Genomic DNA, 14,582 nt, shown 5'->3' with positions numbered 1-14,582 from the left:
GCAGGAGAAGCAGCCTCCCCACACCTGGCTTTAAAAGGAACTCACAGCACAGGACATCAACCGCAGAAGAATATCCAGAACAAAATGGGGCGAAGGCCCCCATCCAGCCAACACAACTGAAAAGTACGTGCTCTATGTCCATGGGGACAAGTGACCCTGGTCACACGTTTCTTTTCCCAGGAGCAGCAGAGAAAAGACACTCTCTTTCTGGATGTTTCTTTCCCAGGGACTAGTCCTTCATGTGTCACAGGGCCACCAGGGAAGATCCAATGTAGCCAGAGACACAAAGATACTCTAAAAAGTTCAAGAGAGGACTACACATGAGGTGCATTATTAAATGCAGGATTACTTTACCTTTGTTCGGAGGGTATTTCGGCTTTTTTCCACCACCAACTAAAGCTAAATAGTTGCAGCGAAATAACATTTCAATATGGCCAACTCCTCCTTCTAGAAATTCTGAAATGATAAAAATAAGTCAGTATGTATATTTTACAATAAAAAAAAAGAAAAAAAGTAAAAACGTAACAGTCAGAATTTGATTTTTAATCAGCAATTTGTATCTGCCATCAGAAATGAGAATAGTGACCGGCTAGGAAAATAATTAGCTTCAGACCTCTCAGCATCCTGTCATCATGAACTATATTTTCATGTGTAAACACTAAGAGCCTAAGAAGCCAATGTAGCAAAACGTATGAAATATCTGAGTTCGTATTTTAAGGTGTAGCAAAATTTGTAAGCTCTGAGAAAGTATGCTGTGATGCAAAAGCTGGAATTCCTTTTCACCACTTTAAACACCTCTTCCACTGGAAGTCCGAAATGCTCAAAAATGTTCACAAATTATGTGAAGATGAACATGTCCAGCAGATTTTCAGCTGTGCTCCACGACAGAAGGAAGCCCAACACGCTCTCTCAGGGGAGCAACAGGAAACCCCAAGAGGAGTGTGGGGCTCAGGAAAGCACACTGCACTCTGAATGGTTCCCGTCGCAGCAGGGCCACCCCACCCCATCTCCCCACCTTCCACTCTGGTCTGTTGTGACCATGAGCTCCTGGGACAGTGAGGGGCAAGCCAGGAAACAAAACCTCTGAAAATCACAAGTTAGCCCAAAAATTGACTCCTACCTGTCCAGTCAGAGCCACCCAAGATGGACTCAAAGTCCATCAGCTTGCTCAAGGGGAAGTTTCAAATTCAAGGCCTAGCAGAAACCCTAGAAAGGACTCTGTGCTTAACATTATCCACAAGGAACACAGCTCTCCTTATAAACAATTTAATGGTCCTGTGACACACAAGCCACCTCAAGTAATTCTGGCTGTAACAGGATGTGGCCACAGCCCAAACTCAAAGGACTACAATGCTTCAGTCCTTAAACCGCTCTCGGCTCAGTGTGTGGCCTCAGACCCATGACCACGCAGGAATCCTTCACCCCACAATGCAGGACATGCCTCCATCACCACAGGCACCACCTGGTTCCCTGGATGCACTCACTAGGCACAGGGAGATTAGCTGCTGGTTAACCTTCAGCCTCGGCCTTTACACTCTTGAAGAGATTAATGGACTCCAACAGAACAAAGCTGAGCAAAACTTGTAATAACCGGCTATTAAACAAATGGTGAGCGCCAGCGGGGGAGAAGACGGTCTCTTCAGCAAACGCTGTTGGGAAAACTAACAAAGAAGAATGAAGTTGACCCTTAACTTGTATCATGTACAAAAGCTAACTCAGGGGACTTCCCTGGTGGTGCTGTGATTAAGAATCCGCCTGCCAATGGAGAGGACGGATCCCTGGTCCGTCGATGGGTTCGATCCCTGGTCCAGGAAGATCCCACATGCTGTGGAGCAGCTAAGCCCGTGTGCCACAACTACTGAACCTGCGCTCTAGAGCACGCAAGCCACAACTACTGAAGCCCACATGCTTAGAGCCTATGCTCTGCAATGAGAAGCCACCGCAATAAGAAGCCCACGCACTGCAATGAAGAGTAGCCCCCGCTCACCGCGCACCTAGAGAAAGCCCACACACAGCAATGAAGACCCAACAGAGCCCAAAATAAATAAATTAATTAAATTACTTAATTTTTTAAAAAAAGCTAACTCAAAATGGGTTAAAGACCTAAATGTAAGATGATCCAAAACTACAAAACTCCTGGAAGAAAACAAAGGCAAAAAGCTTCATGGCACTGGACTTGGCAATGACTTCTTGGACATGACATCAAAAGCGCAGACAACAGGGGCTTCCCTGGTGGCGCAGTGGTTGAGAGTCCACCTGCTGATGCAGGGGACGCGGGTTCGTACCCTGGTCCGGTAGGATCCCACATGCCGCGGAGCAGCTGGGCCCATGAGCCATGGCCGCTGAGCCTGCGCGTCCGGAGCCTGTGCTCCGCAATGGGAGAGGCCACAACAGTGAGAGGCCCGCTCCCCGCCCCCCCCAAAAAAAGCACAGACAACAAAAGCAAAAACAGACTGGGACTTCCCTGGTGGTCCAGTGGTTAACACTCCACGCTCCCAGTGCAGGGGGTCCGGGTTCAATCCCTGGTCAGGGAACTAGATCCTGCATGCCGCAACCAAGAGCCTGCATGCTGCAACTAAATAAAAAATCCTGCATGACACAACTAAAGATCCTGCATGCTGCAACTAAGACCCAGTGCAGGCAAATAAATAAATAAATAATTTTTTTAAAAAAATGCAAAAACAGACCAATGGGACTACATGAAACTTTAAAACCTTTTGTGCATTAAAGAACTTAAAAGTGAAAAGGAAACCTACAAAATGGGAGAAATGTCTGCAAATCATATACCTGATAAGAGGTTAATATCAAAAATATATAAAGAGCTCCTACAACCCTAAAACAATAATAAAACGAAACAAAAAAAAGTCAGATAATTGGATTATAAAAAATGGGCAAAGGACTTGAATAGACATTTCTCCAAAGATGATATATGTGTTCAACACTCATGAAAAGATGCACAACATCACTAAATACAGAAATGCAAGTCAAAACCACAATGAGAACACGGTATATCTTTCCATCTGTTTGTGTCATCTTCAATTTCTTTCATCAGCATGTTAGTTTTTGGAGTACAAGTCACTTGCCTCCTTAGGTAGGTTTGTTCCTAGGTATTTTATTATTTTTGATGCAATGGTAAATGGAACTGTTTCCTTAATTTCTCTTTCTGATATTCTGTTGTCAGTGTGTTGTAGATGACACAAACATACGGAAAGATATACAGTGTTCTTGGACTGGAAGAATTAATATTGCTAAAATGACCATACTACCCAAGGCAATCTACAGATTCAATGCAATCCCTATAAAATTACCAATGGCATTTTTCACAGAACTAGAACAAAAAAGTTTTTTAATTTGTATGGAAACACAAAAGACCCCAAATAGCCAAACAATCCTGAGAAAGAAGAACAGAGCTGGAAGAATCACACTTCCTGACTTTGGACTATACTACAAAGCTACAGTAATCAAAACAGTGTGGTATTGGCCCAAAAACAGACACATAGATCAATGGACCAAAACAGGGAGCCCAGAAATAAACCCACAAACTATGATCAATTAATCTATGACAAAGGAGGCAAGAATATACAACGGAAAAAAGACAGTCTCTTCAATAAACAGTGCTGGGAAAACTGGACCGCTACACGTAAAAGAATGAAATTAGAACATTCTCTAACACCATATACAAAAATAAACTCAAAATTGATTAAAAACCTAAATGTAGGACTTCCCTGGTGGTCCAATGGTTAAGACTCCACACTTCCATTGCAGGGCACATGGGTTCGATCCCTGATCGGGGAACTAAGATCCCCCGTGCCACGTGGCGCTGCCAAAAAAACCCAAAACAACAACAATAAACCAAACCAAAAGAAAAAAACGCACCTAAATGTTAGACCAGATACTATAAAACTCCTAGAGGAAAACATAGGCAGAACACTTTTTGACATAAATCCCTGCAATATTTTTTTGGATCCATCTCCTAGAGTAATAGAAATAAAAACAAAAACAAATGGGACCTAATTAAACTTAAAAGCTTTTGCACAGCAAAGGAAACCATAAACAAAACAAAAAGGTGACCTACAGAGTGGGAGAAAATATTTGCAAACGATGCTACCGAGAAGGGCTTAATTTCCAAAATATACAAACAGCTCATACAACTCAGTAACAAAAAAACGCAAACAACCCAATCAAAAGATGGGCAGAAGGCCTAAACAGACATTTCTCCAAAGAAGACATACAGATGGCTAACAGGCACATGAAAAGATCTCAATATCGCTAATTATTAGAGAAATGCAGATCAAAACTACAATGAGGTATCACCTAACACCAGTCAGAATGGCCATCATCAAAAAGTCTACAAATAATAAATGCTGGAGAGGGTGTGGAGAAAAGGGAACCCTCCCACACTATGGGTGGGAATGCAAATTGGTGCAGCCACTATGGAGAACAATATGGAGGTTCCTTTAAAAACTAAAAATAGAGTTCACCATATTATCCTGCAATCCCACTCCTGGGCATATATCCAGAAAAAGCTCTAATTCAAAAAGATACAATGCACCCCAATGTTCGCAGCAGCATTATTTACAATAACCAAGACATGGAAGCAATGTAAATGTCCATTGACAGATGAAAGGATAAAGAAGATGTGATATATATATATACATAATGGAATATTACTCAGACTTAAAAAAGAATGAAATAATGCCATTTGCAGCAATATGGAGATAGTATGCAGAGATTATCATACTAAGTGAAGTCAGAAAGAGAAAGACAAATATCATATGGTATCACTTATACGTGGAATCTAAAAAAATGATACAAATGGGACCTCCCTGGTGGTCCAGTGGTTAAGAATCTGTCTTGCAATGCAGGGAACACTGGTTCGATCCCTGGTTGGGGAACTAAGATCCCACATGCCACGGGGCAACTAAGCCCACGTGCCGAAATGAAAGATCCCACGTGCTGCAACTAAGACCCAACGCAGCCAAAATAAATAAATATTGTAAAAATAAAATAATTAAAAACTGATACAAATAAACTTACTTACAAAACAGAAATAGACTCACAGACATACAGAAAACAAACTTACAGTTACCAAAGGGGATCGGGGGAGGGGGGATAAATTAGGAGTTTGGGATTAATATATACACCCTACTATATATAAAATAGGTAGGACTTCCCTGGTGACGCAGTGGTTGGGAATCCACCTGCCAATGCAGGGGACACAGGTTCGAGCTCTGGCCTGGGAAGATCCTACATGCTGTGGAGCAACTAGGCCCATGCGCCACAACTAATGAGCCCACGCTCTAGAGCCTACAAGCAACAACTATTGAGCCTGTGTGCCACAACTACTGAAGCCTGCATGCCTAGAGCCCGTGCTCTGCAACAAGAGAAGCCACCGCAATGAGAAGCCCATGCACTACAATGAAGAGTAGCCCCTGTTCGCTGCAACTAGAGAAAGCCTGCGTGCAGCAATGAAGACCTGACACAGCCAAAAATATATAAATAAATTTTAAAAAATAAAATAGATAAACAAGGATCTGCCACATAGCACAAGGAACTATACTCAGTTATCCTGTAATAACCTATGATGGAAAAGAATCTGAAAAAGAAGATATATGTATGGATAATTGAATCACTTTGCCATACACTAGAAACCAACACAACATTTTAAATCAATTATACTTCAGTTAAAACAACAATACAATGAGATATCCTGCCACAACCATTAAGATGGCCACTATCAAAAAAACAAAAAAAACAAAAAACAACACACAGAAAATAACAAGTGTTGACAAGGATGTAGAGAAATAGGAATCCCTGTGTACTGCTGGTGCAGCTGCTACTGGAGACTGTATGGTGGTTCCTCAAAAATTTAAAAACAGACTACCACATGATCCAGCAATCCCACTTGTTGGTATACATTCAAAAGAACTGAAATCAAGGCTGTGAAGAGATATTTTCACACCCATGTTTACAGCAGCATTATTAACAACAGCCAAGAGGTAGAAGTAACCCAAATGTCTATTAAGGGGTGAACAAAACATGGTCCATCCACATAATGGAATATTACTCAATATTACTCCTTAAAAAGGAAGGAAATTCCGGAACATGGTACAACACTGGTACAACACAGATGAACCTTGAAGATATTATGTTAAATGAAATAAGTCAGTCACAAAAGGACAAATACTGTATGAGTCTACTTATATGAAGTCCCTGGAGTAGACAAATTCATAGAGACAGAAAGTAGGATGGTGGGGGCTCGGGGAGGGGGAAGGGGAGTCAGTGTCTAATAGGGACAGAGTTTCAGTTTTGCAAGATGAACAGTTCTGGGGGTCTGTTAGGAGTGTAATTATTTCCTCAGTGCAGGTTCACTAAGTTCTAGAATCAAATTTATTTAGAGAAACCTGTGAATTATGCCAAGAGGTAACCAACATATTTTCAAAATACTATCCAACCAAGGGAGAATATTTAATACTAACACAACACTATGCGAGCACTGAGACTTCAAACTTATTAATGTTGGATTTGTTAAAGTCATGAGTTTTCTCAAGTTCTAAAAGCGAGTCACTCCCTTAGCAAGATGTAACCAAGCTAATGGGAGAATGAAGAAATGCCAGGAGGCACAACAGCTTCTGAAATGTGACAAGGACAGAGAACCGATTGGGTGGGATGGGGAAAAAAACAAAAACTGAAGTACTCCACGTGAAGAAATCACCAAAAATGTGCTTCCCTGGTGGCGCAGTGGTTGAAGAGTCTGCCTGCCAACGCAGGGGACACGGGTTCGTGCCCAGGTCCGGGAGGATCCTACGTGCCGCGGAGCGGCTGGGCCCGTGAGCCATGGCCGCTGAGCCTGCGCATCCGGAGCCTATGCTCCGCAATGGGAGAGGCCACAACAGTGGCCCACGTACCGCAAAAAAAAAAAAAAAAAAAAAAGTGTTAAAAGGATATTACATTCTGTTTAAAAGTTTTTAAAAGGTTTTAACTTAAATGGTACAGGCTATGATTTTTCTCTAAGCCTCTTTCTAACAACAACAACAACAACAAAAACCCAGTATTATACGAAATCAGATTTTGTGTTACCTTGATGCCTATCTATGGCTGACTCTGATGCAATTAAAAAAAAATCAATGTCAAGATTACAAAGATGTTAATAGTTAAGGATTAAGACAGCAGTTTTGACCACTGTAAACTGCTATGGCCTCTGGCCTTTGGAAAGGAAGAGAAAAGCAGATTTTTCAGCATCAACTGGTGAGGGAGAGAAAGGGGAACGTGAGGCTTTCCTGGGAAGAGCGGAAGCAATCAAAGGCGAGACTCCAAACTCCAGGAGAGTCAGAGGACTTTTAGCGACCCCCACCCAGGGCCACAGCCTCCAACCCAGTGAGCACCTGCCACAGCCCCCAAGGGTGTCTGACCCCCACCTCCTGCAGCTGGAGAGGAGGGGGTCTTCCAAAAGGAAGCCCAAGGTTGCCATTAGAGCCCCCGAGTCCCAGGCCCCAAGGGCTGGTCCTGAAAGATCAACAGGCATCACTCACTGACAGAATAGCAGAGACATGTGCCCAAGGATGCTCGTTAATATCCACATCTCTAAAAGTCCCCAGGCCCAGCAGCTGGCTATGCAGCAGACTAAACTACAGAGAGAGATGGAAGACACAAGACAGGCTCTGGAAACTTCGACTGATGAAAGCTTCAGGCACAAATCAATACCTGACAGGTCCCACTCTTCCTACAGAACCTGCCTCAAAAATAATGAGAAACTGGGGGAATTCCCTGGTGGTCCAGTGGTTAGGACTCCACGCTCTCACTGCCGAGAGCTCGGGTTCGATCCCTCGTCAGGGAACTAAGATCCCACAAGCAGCTTGGCAAAAAAAAAAAAAAAGAAAAGAAACTGAATTAAAATGGGGGAGAAGGACGTCTAACTGTTGGCTTAACCTCCATTCCGCTGAGAGGCTCTTATACGAAAGGGGAGAACTCAGCCTTCCTGGCACGACGGCAGCCCCCTGCCTTTTCATCTTGCCTCTGCCCTGCAACCCCTAGCTCCTTCTATTTCCGAGGAGTTTTCTTTTAATGGAAATATCTTGTTTCTCATTATACAAATTATATATTATCACTATGAAAATAAAACAACACAGAAAAGCATAAAGTAGAAACAGCTGTAAACGAGATCATGCGTGTAACTTGCATTGAACTCAAACCAATGGCACCATTTGGCACCATCACACTATTTTCCAACTCTTCCCTCTAACAGTGTGTCATGGCTGTACCTCCGTGTCAGGATGTACCACAGCATCTAGCATCTTTTTCCCAATTTTTTCCTTCAGATAAAATCCTTTAAGGCCGATACCGGAGAGGAGAAACCAAGATGGCGGAGTAGAAAGACGTGCTCTCACTCCCTCTTGAGAGAACACCAGAATCACAACTAGCTGCTGAACAGTCATCGACAGGAAGACACTGGAACTCACCAAAAAAGATATCCCACATCCGAAGACAAAGGAGAAGCCACAATGAGACGGTACGAGGGGCGCGATCACAGTAAAATCAAATCCCATAACTGGTGGGTGGGTGACTCACAGATTGGAGAACACTTATACCACAGAAGTCCACCCACTGGAGTGAAGGTTCTGAGCCCCACGTCAGGCTTCCCAACCTGGGGGTCTGGCAATGGGAGGAGGAATTCCTAGAGAATCAGACTTTGAAGCCTAGTGGGAATTGATTGCAGGACTTCAGCAGGACTGGGGGAAACAGAGACTCCGCTCTTGAAGGGCACACACAAAGTAGTGTGTGCATCGGGACCCAGGGGAAGGAGCAGTGACCCCAGGGGAGACGAACCAGACCTACCTGCTAGTGTTGGAGGGTCTCCTGCAGAGGTGGGGGGGGGGGCCTGTGGCTCACCGTGGGGACAAGGACACTGGCAGCAGAAGTTCTGGGAAGTACTCCTTGGCGTGAGCCCTGCCCATATTATTCATTACTGCATCCTCAGCCCCCAGTGCAGCATTCAGTGGGCTCAGGAACAAGCAGACTCACCTGCTGCTCCACCTGTCACTCGGCATCCCCTCTAGGCCTCTGTGTCCCCTCTGCTTCCCCACACATGGCTGCCAATGTCACATGTGTGAGCACTGGTCACATGGAGGAAAAGGCGGGCGGCACTAAAGACAAGGGGACTCCTCTGGACCCTGCTGCCCGCCCTGAGGACCTTGCAAGTTCATCCAGTGTAGGCTACAAAAGTTCTAGTCAGCTTTGGAATGTGGGAGGGTTGTGTTTCTAAGTGAAGAGTGGCGTTGACTTTTTAGTACTCCTTTTATTTCTATAATCACTTAGATATAATTTTACCCAAAGGCATCACTCTTGACACATCTTTGTTCAAATTATGATTTGAACCTTCCTTCCAGGATATGCTTGGATGTGTATGTGATATACATGAATCGGAGTTCTACACTCTGACCCCACAGCATCCTTGTGAGAACACCACACGGGCTGTGCTCCCAGGGCTCCCACGCCTCCCCCAAGCTGAGCCATGCTGCTCTGTGCATGGGACGCAGGACCTACACCACCTCGGAGGAGAAAGCTGCCTCCACTGGGGTCTTGGGGATGCCCAAGATGGCATCCCAGCACTGCCAGCTCCACCCGATGGTGGGTGTGCCTGCAAGAGGCATTCAGCTCACAGCCAGTCGCGCAGTCCCCTTACTCAGAGCCACGGTCACAGCAGAGACAAGGCCGAGAGCCCAGATCTGGAAATGACCCTACAATGCAGGCACACTTCCTTCCTCGTTTAGGAAAGTAAATCTCAAAGATAAAAAAGGAATAAGGTCAAGTCTTCTGCCTATTTTCTACTGTTGAGTTAATTGCCAGAAATGCAGCAGCAGACAAGGCTGCAAGTGCATGTAGGAGAAGTCCTTAAACACATCATTAGTAAGCACCATACAGCCCTGCTGGATCCCTCGCAAATTCAAAATTCACTACAAGCTAAGCTCGGGGATGGCCTGCCCCAGACACAGTGCAGCTGAGCAGGGACAGGGAACAAACACGGCACTGTGACATGACAGCAGCAAACCTTCCCGGCACTTAGGAGGTTTAGACGCTTCTAGTTTAACTTATTTTTATAAGAAATCCTAGATTTACTGTAAACATTTCATTAATTAGGAAGCAGTTTTTAATATGCCTCTAATGATTCAACTCTGAAACTAAAGTCTGTAACTCCGAAGTTAGTAGGTCAATTTAAGTAAAAAGTATCCTGAGGGCTTCCCTGGTGGCGCAGTGGTTGAGAGTCTGCCTGCCGATGCAGGGGACATGGGTTCGTGCCCCGGTCTGGGAAGATCCCACATGCCACGGAGCGGCTGGGCCCGTGAGCCATGGCCGCTGAGCCTGTGCATCCGGAGCCTGTGCTCTGCAACGCGAGAGGCCACAACAGTGAGAGGCCCGCATACCGAATCCTGAAATTTTCAAGTTAAGCTGTTTCAAAATATTTTGTAACTATTTTTCTGTATAAAACAGAGTTGTTGGGGCATCCCTGGTGGCGCAGTGGTTAAGAATCCGCCTGCCAATGCAGGGGACACGGGGTCGAGCCCTGGTCCAGGAAGATCCCACATACCGCAGAGTAACTAAGCCTGTGCGCCACAACTACTGAGCCTGTGCTCTAAAGCCCGCGAGACACAACTACTGAGCTCACGTGCCACAGCTACTGAAGCCCGTATGCCTAGAGCCCATGCTGCGCAACGAGAAGCCACTGCAATGAGAAGCCCGTGCACCGCAACGAAGAGTAGCCCCCGCTCGCCTCAACTAAGAGAAAGCCCGCGTGCAGCAACGAAGACCCAATGCAGCCAAAAATAAATAAATAAATAAATTTATTTATTTAAAAAAAAAAAAGAGTTGTCTTAATTCACTACCTAACCAAAACAAAACAAATAGAAGTCAGCAGCATAGAAGACTGATAGGAGACTTCCACTGTCGCCTGTAACACTCATTAATCCCAAAGACCCACTCTTTAAGGGTAACACTGCTGCCACCAATGACAAGGGCACAAGCTTACAAAGCACTTTCTGTGTGTACCGCCACTCGTCTGTGTGTCTCACGCATCCTAATTCATCCGTCTTTACAATAACCTTAGGAGGTAGGCAGTTATCATCTTCATTTTTCACACATCAAGAAACTGAGGTCAACAGGTGAGGAACTTGCCCAAGGTTACACAGCAACGTGACAAGGAGCAGAGCAGGACTGGGATCTAAACAGTGTGGGCCCAGGGACTTCCCTGGTGGCGCAGTGGTTAAGAATCCGCCTGCCAATGCAGGGGACACGGGTTCTATCTCTGTTCCAGGAAGATCCCACATGCTGCGGAACAACTAAGCCCGTGCGCCACAACTACTGAGCCTGCGCTCTAGAGCCCCTGAGCCACAACTACTGAGCCCACACGCCACAACTACTGAAGCCCGCGTGCCTAGATCCCATGCTCCTCAACAAGAGAAGCCACTGCAATGAGAAGGCCGCGCACCGCAACGAACAGTCCCCGCTCGTCGCAACTAGAGGAAGCCCATGCACAGCAACGAAGACCCAACGCAGCCAAAAATAAATAAATAATAAATTAATAAATAAATAGTGTGGGCCCAGAGTCTGAGCCCTTTACTAACCAGCTACATGGTCTTTCTCTAATAAATAAAAGTTATAGACTTCAGCTTACAAAATAAACTCCTGAATATAAAGCACCACTTACTGTTTTACATACCAGGGTTGTATGGAAGATTTTACTTGACAAAGAGGTTCCACCACCAAAAAAAAAAAAAGATTCTGAAAATCCCTGATGTACGATATTAGTTGTCAAAATGGAAAGGGGCTGATAGGAAAGCTTAAGAATGCAGTGACTTCCTCTTACAGATGAGAAACAGTTCTTGCATCAGAAAATATAACTTGCACATTGAATAAAAACCACAACCACAACTGCAGGAAGGAAAAGGATGTTTCTCATTGTTTACGATTTATCTGAGATTTGTTCATCCGTTGGCAGATAAGGACCAGGAGACACTAAAAGCTTAAGAAAAATACATAGGAGAAGAAGAAAATGGGATGATTCTACCTGTAAATTACACATTTTTCCTGTCAAATGGGAAAAGGACCACCATTATTTTATTTTACCAACAGAATTCCTAATTCCAGCTTTTGAAAACTTTTACTCCATGAAAACATAATTTAAGACACTGAAATAAGTAAACAGAAGCAACTATATTGCTACAATCGTATTTTCTAAGTGTGGGTCATTTTAAGAGTCAAAGTCCCACGTGCTGTAACTAAAGCCCTCACTTGAGCTCCCTACAGCTTCACACTTCAACAGGAAGAGTGAAGTGGCCAGCACAACCGCACCTGGTTCTCTCAGCAGGGCTAGCAGGTACTGGATTCACCAGAGTACCCAGAGTCGCCAACACCGGCTGAATCACCACTGCACTAGGCCCACAGGGCCCAGCACTCATAGAAGCTCAACGGAAGAAAGAGGACAGCTGCATCCAAGCTGACAGGGCCACGAACCCTGTTCACTTCTCAAAACCAGCTCCCCTCTAATCTGCAAGATAAAATCTAGACTCTACGGGCTAGAAAAGGGCAGAAACCAAGAAATGTCAGTTACTCTTACCTTGTTTCTCTTTTTCCTTTAGTGGATCGGTGTTATAGACTCGGAATCCATTTTCCATCCCACACGCAAAGCACCCTAAAGTGTGAGACAGACAAATTAATCACCTCACTGGGGTCTCAGCTGAGGACCCCAGGCCTGGACCGTCACAAGCAAGGGGTCCAGAGACAGTGACCTCTCCCAGGAACTCTTGTGGATGCTCAGACCTCACAAACGTGGTCTGCAAGTGTCACTACGACTCTCCTCATGAACTGTTATCAGAAGATTTGCACGTCACTCCACTGCCCCCCTCAGGGCCCTTCTGGCATCCCGTGGACCAGCCTCACTTAACTCCAGCACGAAGGGTTCACCGGCTACTGCACCAGCCACTCTGCCACTGAGCACTTCCCTCAACTCCCGCCTCTAATGTTCACCACTGGCCTCCCCGTTCCCAACACACCTCTTGAGGACTGTATCAGCCACCAAGTCCTACAGAGGCAATGGCAAACAAGAAAGTCCATGAGGACAGCCACAAAGCAGGCAACCCCAACAGGTATGGACACGCCCAGTTGGGGAAGCGGGGGAAGGGCTGGTGTGGATGGTCTTCTAGAAGGCAGCTTGAGGTCTCCATGACCTCACTCCCACTTGGAACTAATCCTAACTCCCTAAACCTCTGTCATGGTCACCATCCCCAAGTCACACACCAGATTGTTAATGGTCCAATTAAAGGCACTGTTATGAACTGAATGAAGCACTCAAGTTTCAAGACGATCCTGTGACCTGGACTTCACTTGCCTAAGTGTGACCAAGACCACATTAATCTCCTTCAACACCACCATGCAGGCTCATATGAAGCTTGTGGCCAGAAGGAGAAACACCAAACCCTCCGCTTCTTTTTCCAAGACAAGCTGCAGAGCCTGGACCCTCACTGCGACCGCACTACTGGCCTGAATGCGAAAGCCACCCTCAGGGTCTCTTCCCCTGCTTTTGAGCTGCGTTCCAGTGTTGGGAAGACATTATTCTATCCTATCTGCCACCCCTGCCCCCAACATGGAAAGCATGCTTCTATTTTTTGTCCAGGTTACTTATAAAACTGCAAGGACCATGACAGCCTTCTCAGGAGTTGGAGACTGTTCTGCAGTCAACTCTCAGGCACTTTATCTGGGCCTGGAGCCTGACACTCACGCTAAAGTACAGCGTTACTTATTATCTCTAACTTATTCTGGGTTGTAACTCCCTCTTTGTGTTATTGTAATCATGTAATCTGGACAGGGGAACCAGAGCTTGGCTTTCTGGAAAATATGAAAATACAGAAGTTGAAACTTTTCCCTTTCTTTCTCAACTATTACACCTTCCACAAGTTTTAAGCCTGCACCTATCTTATTTGTCTTTGCCAGAACACATATATTTCTGACCAGACTTGTATAAAATAAACAACCAATCCCTACAAATCCACAAGAAAAAGGCAGACGACCCAAGAGAAAAATGAGCAAAATATTTGGACATTTCACAAAAGAGAATATCCAAGTGGTCAATAAACACACAGAATCAGGGAAATGTAAATACAATCTCACATATACCACAATGAGATCTACTAAACATCCACCAAAAGGGCCAAAATAATGGAAAATACACCAAAGGTAAGGAGTGTGTAGAACTCGCATGGGAACTCTCAGAACTGCTGTTGGAGGGCAAACCAGGACAATCACTGCAGAAAACTGTTTGCACGACTACCGCTGTCAATTCTACTCCTAGGTATACAAGCCTCGCAGAAATGACAACATACGTTCACCAAAAGACAGGTATTAGAATGCGCACAGCAGCACCACTATGCTCATAATGGCCCCAAACTGGGAATCTACCCAAAGACCTACGAATGGTTCAATGGATAAATGAACTGTGATATATTCACACAAAGAAACACCACACCAATGAGAATGATCTACAATTATACTCAACAGTATGGAAAAAAAAAATCTCACAAACATGATACTGA

At 44.9% G+C, this 14,582-nt stretch overlaps 1 protein-coding gene across 5 annotated transcripts in view; it reads right to left on the bottom strand.

Annotated features, from left to right (window-relative positions):
* Positions 1 to 14,582, bottom strand: part of WDR45B (WD repeat domain 45B) — a 28,599-nt gene that overhangs the window by 11,467 nt on the left and 2,550 nt on the right. Inside the window, exons 2-3 of one of the 5 annotated variants that reach the window (XM_067715713.1) lie at positions 12,611 to 12,685; positions 355 to 456 (exon numbers count right to left, since the gene is read on the bottom strand). In XM_067715713.1, the coding sequence (XP_067571814.1) occupies positions 355 to 456; positions 12,611 to 12,685 (177 nt within the window). Of the gene's footprint in view, positions 1 to 354; positions 457 to 11,701; positions 11,870 to 12,610; positions 12,686 to 14,582 lie in introns of those variants that run through there. The other 4 variants (XM_067715716.1, XM_067715717.1, XM_067715715.1 and 1 more) reach the window with 4 other exon arrangements.

This window comes from Pseudorca crassidens, chromosome 19, assembly GCF_039906515.1.
Source record: "Pseudorca crassidens isolate mPseCra1 chromosome 19, mPseCra1.hap1, whole genome shotgun sequence".
NCBI lineage: Eukaryota > Metazoa > Chordata > Mammalia > Artiodactyla > Delphinidae > Pseudorca > Pseudorca crassidens.
The sequence above is the reverse complement of the archived record's forward strand: the minus strand, read 5'-3'. Positions and strand labels throughout refer to the sequence as shown.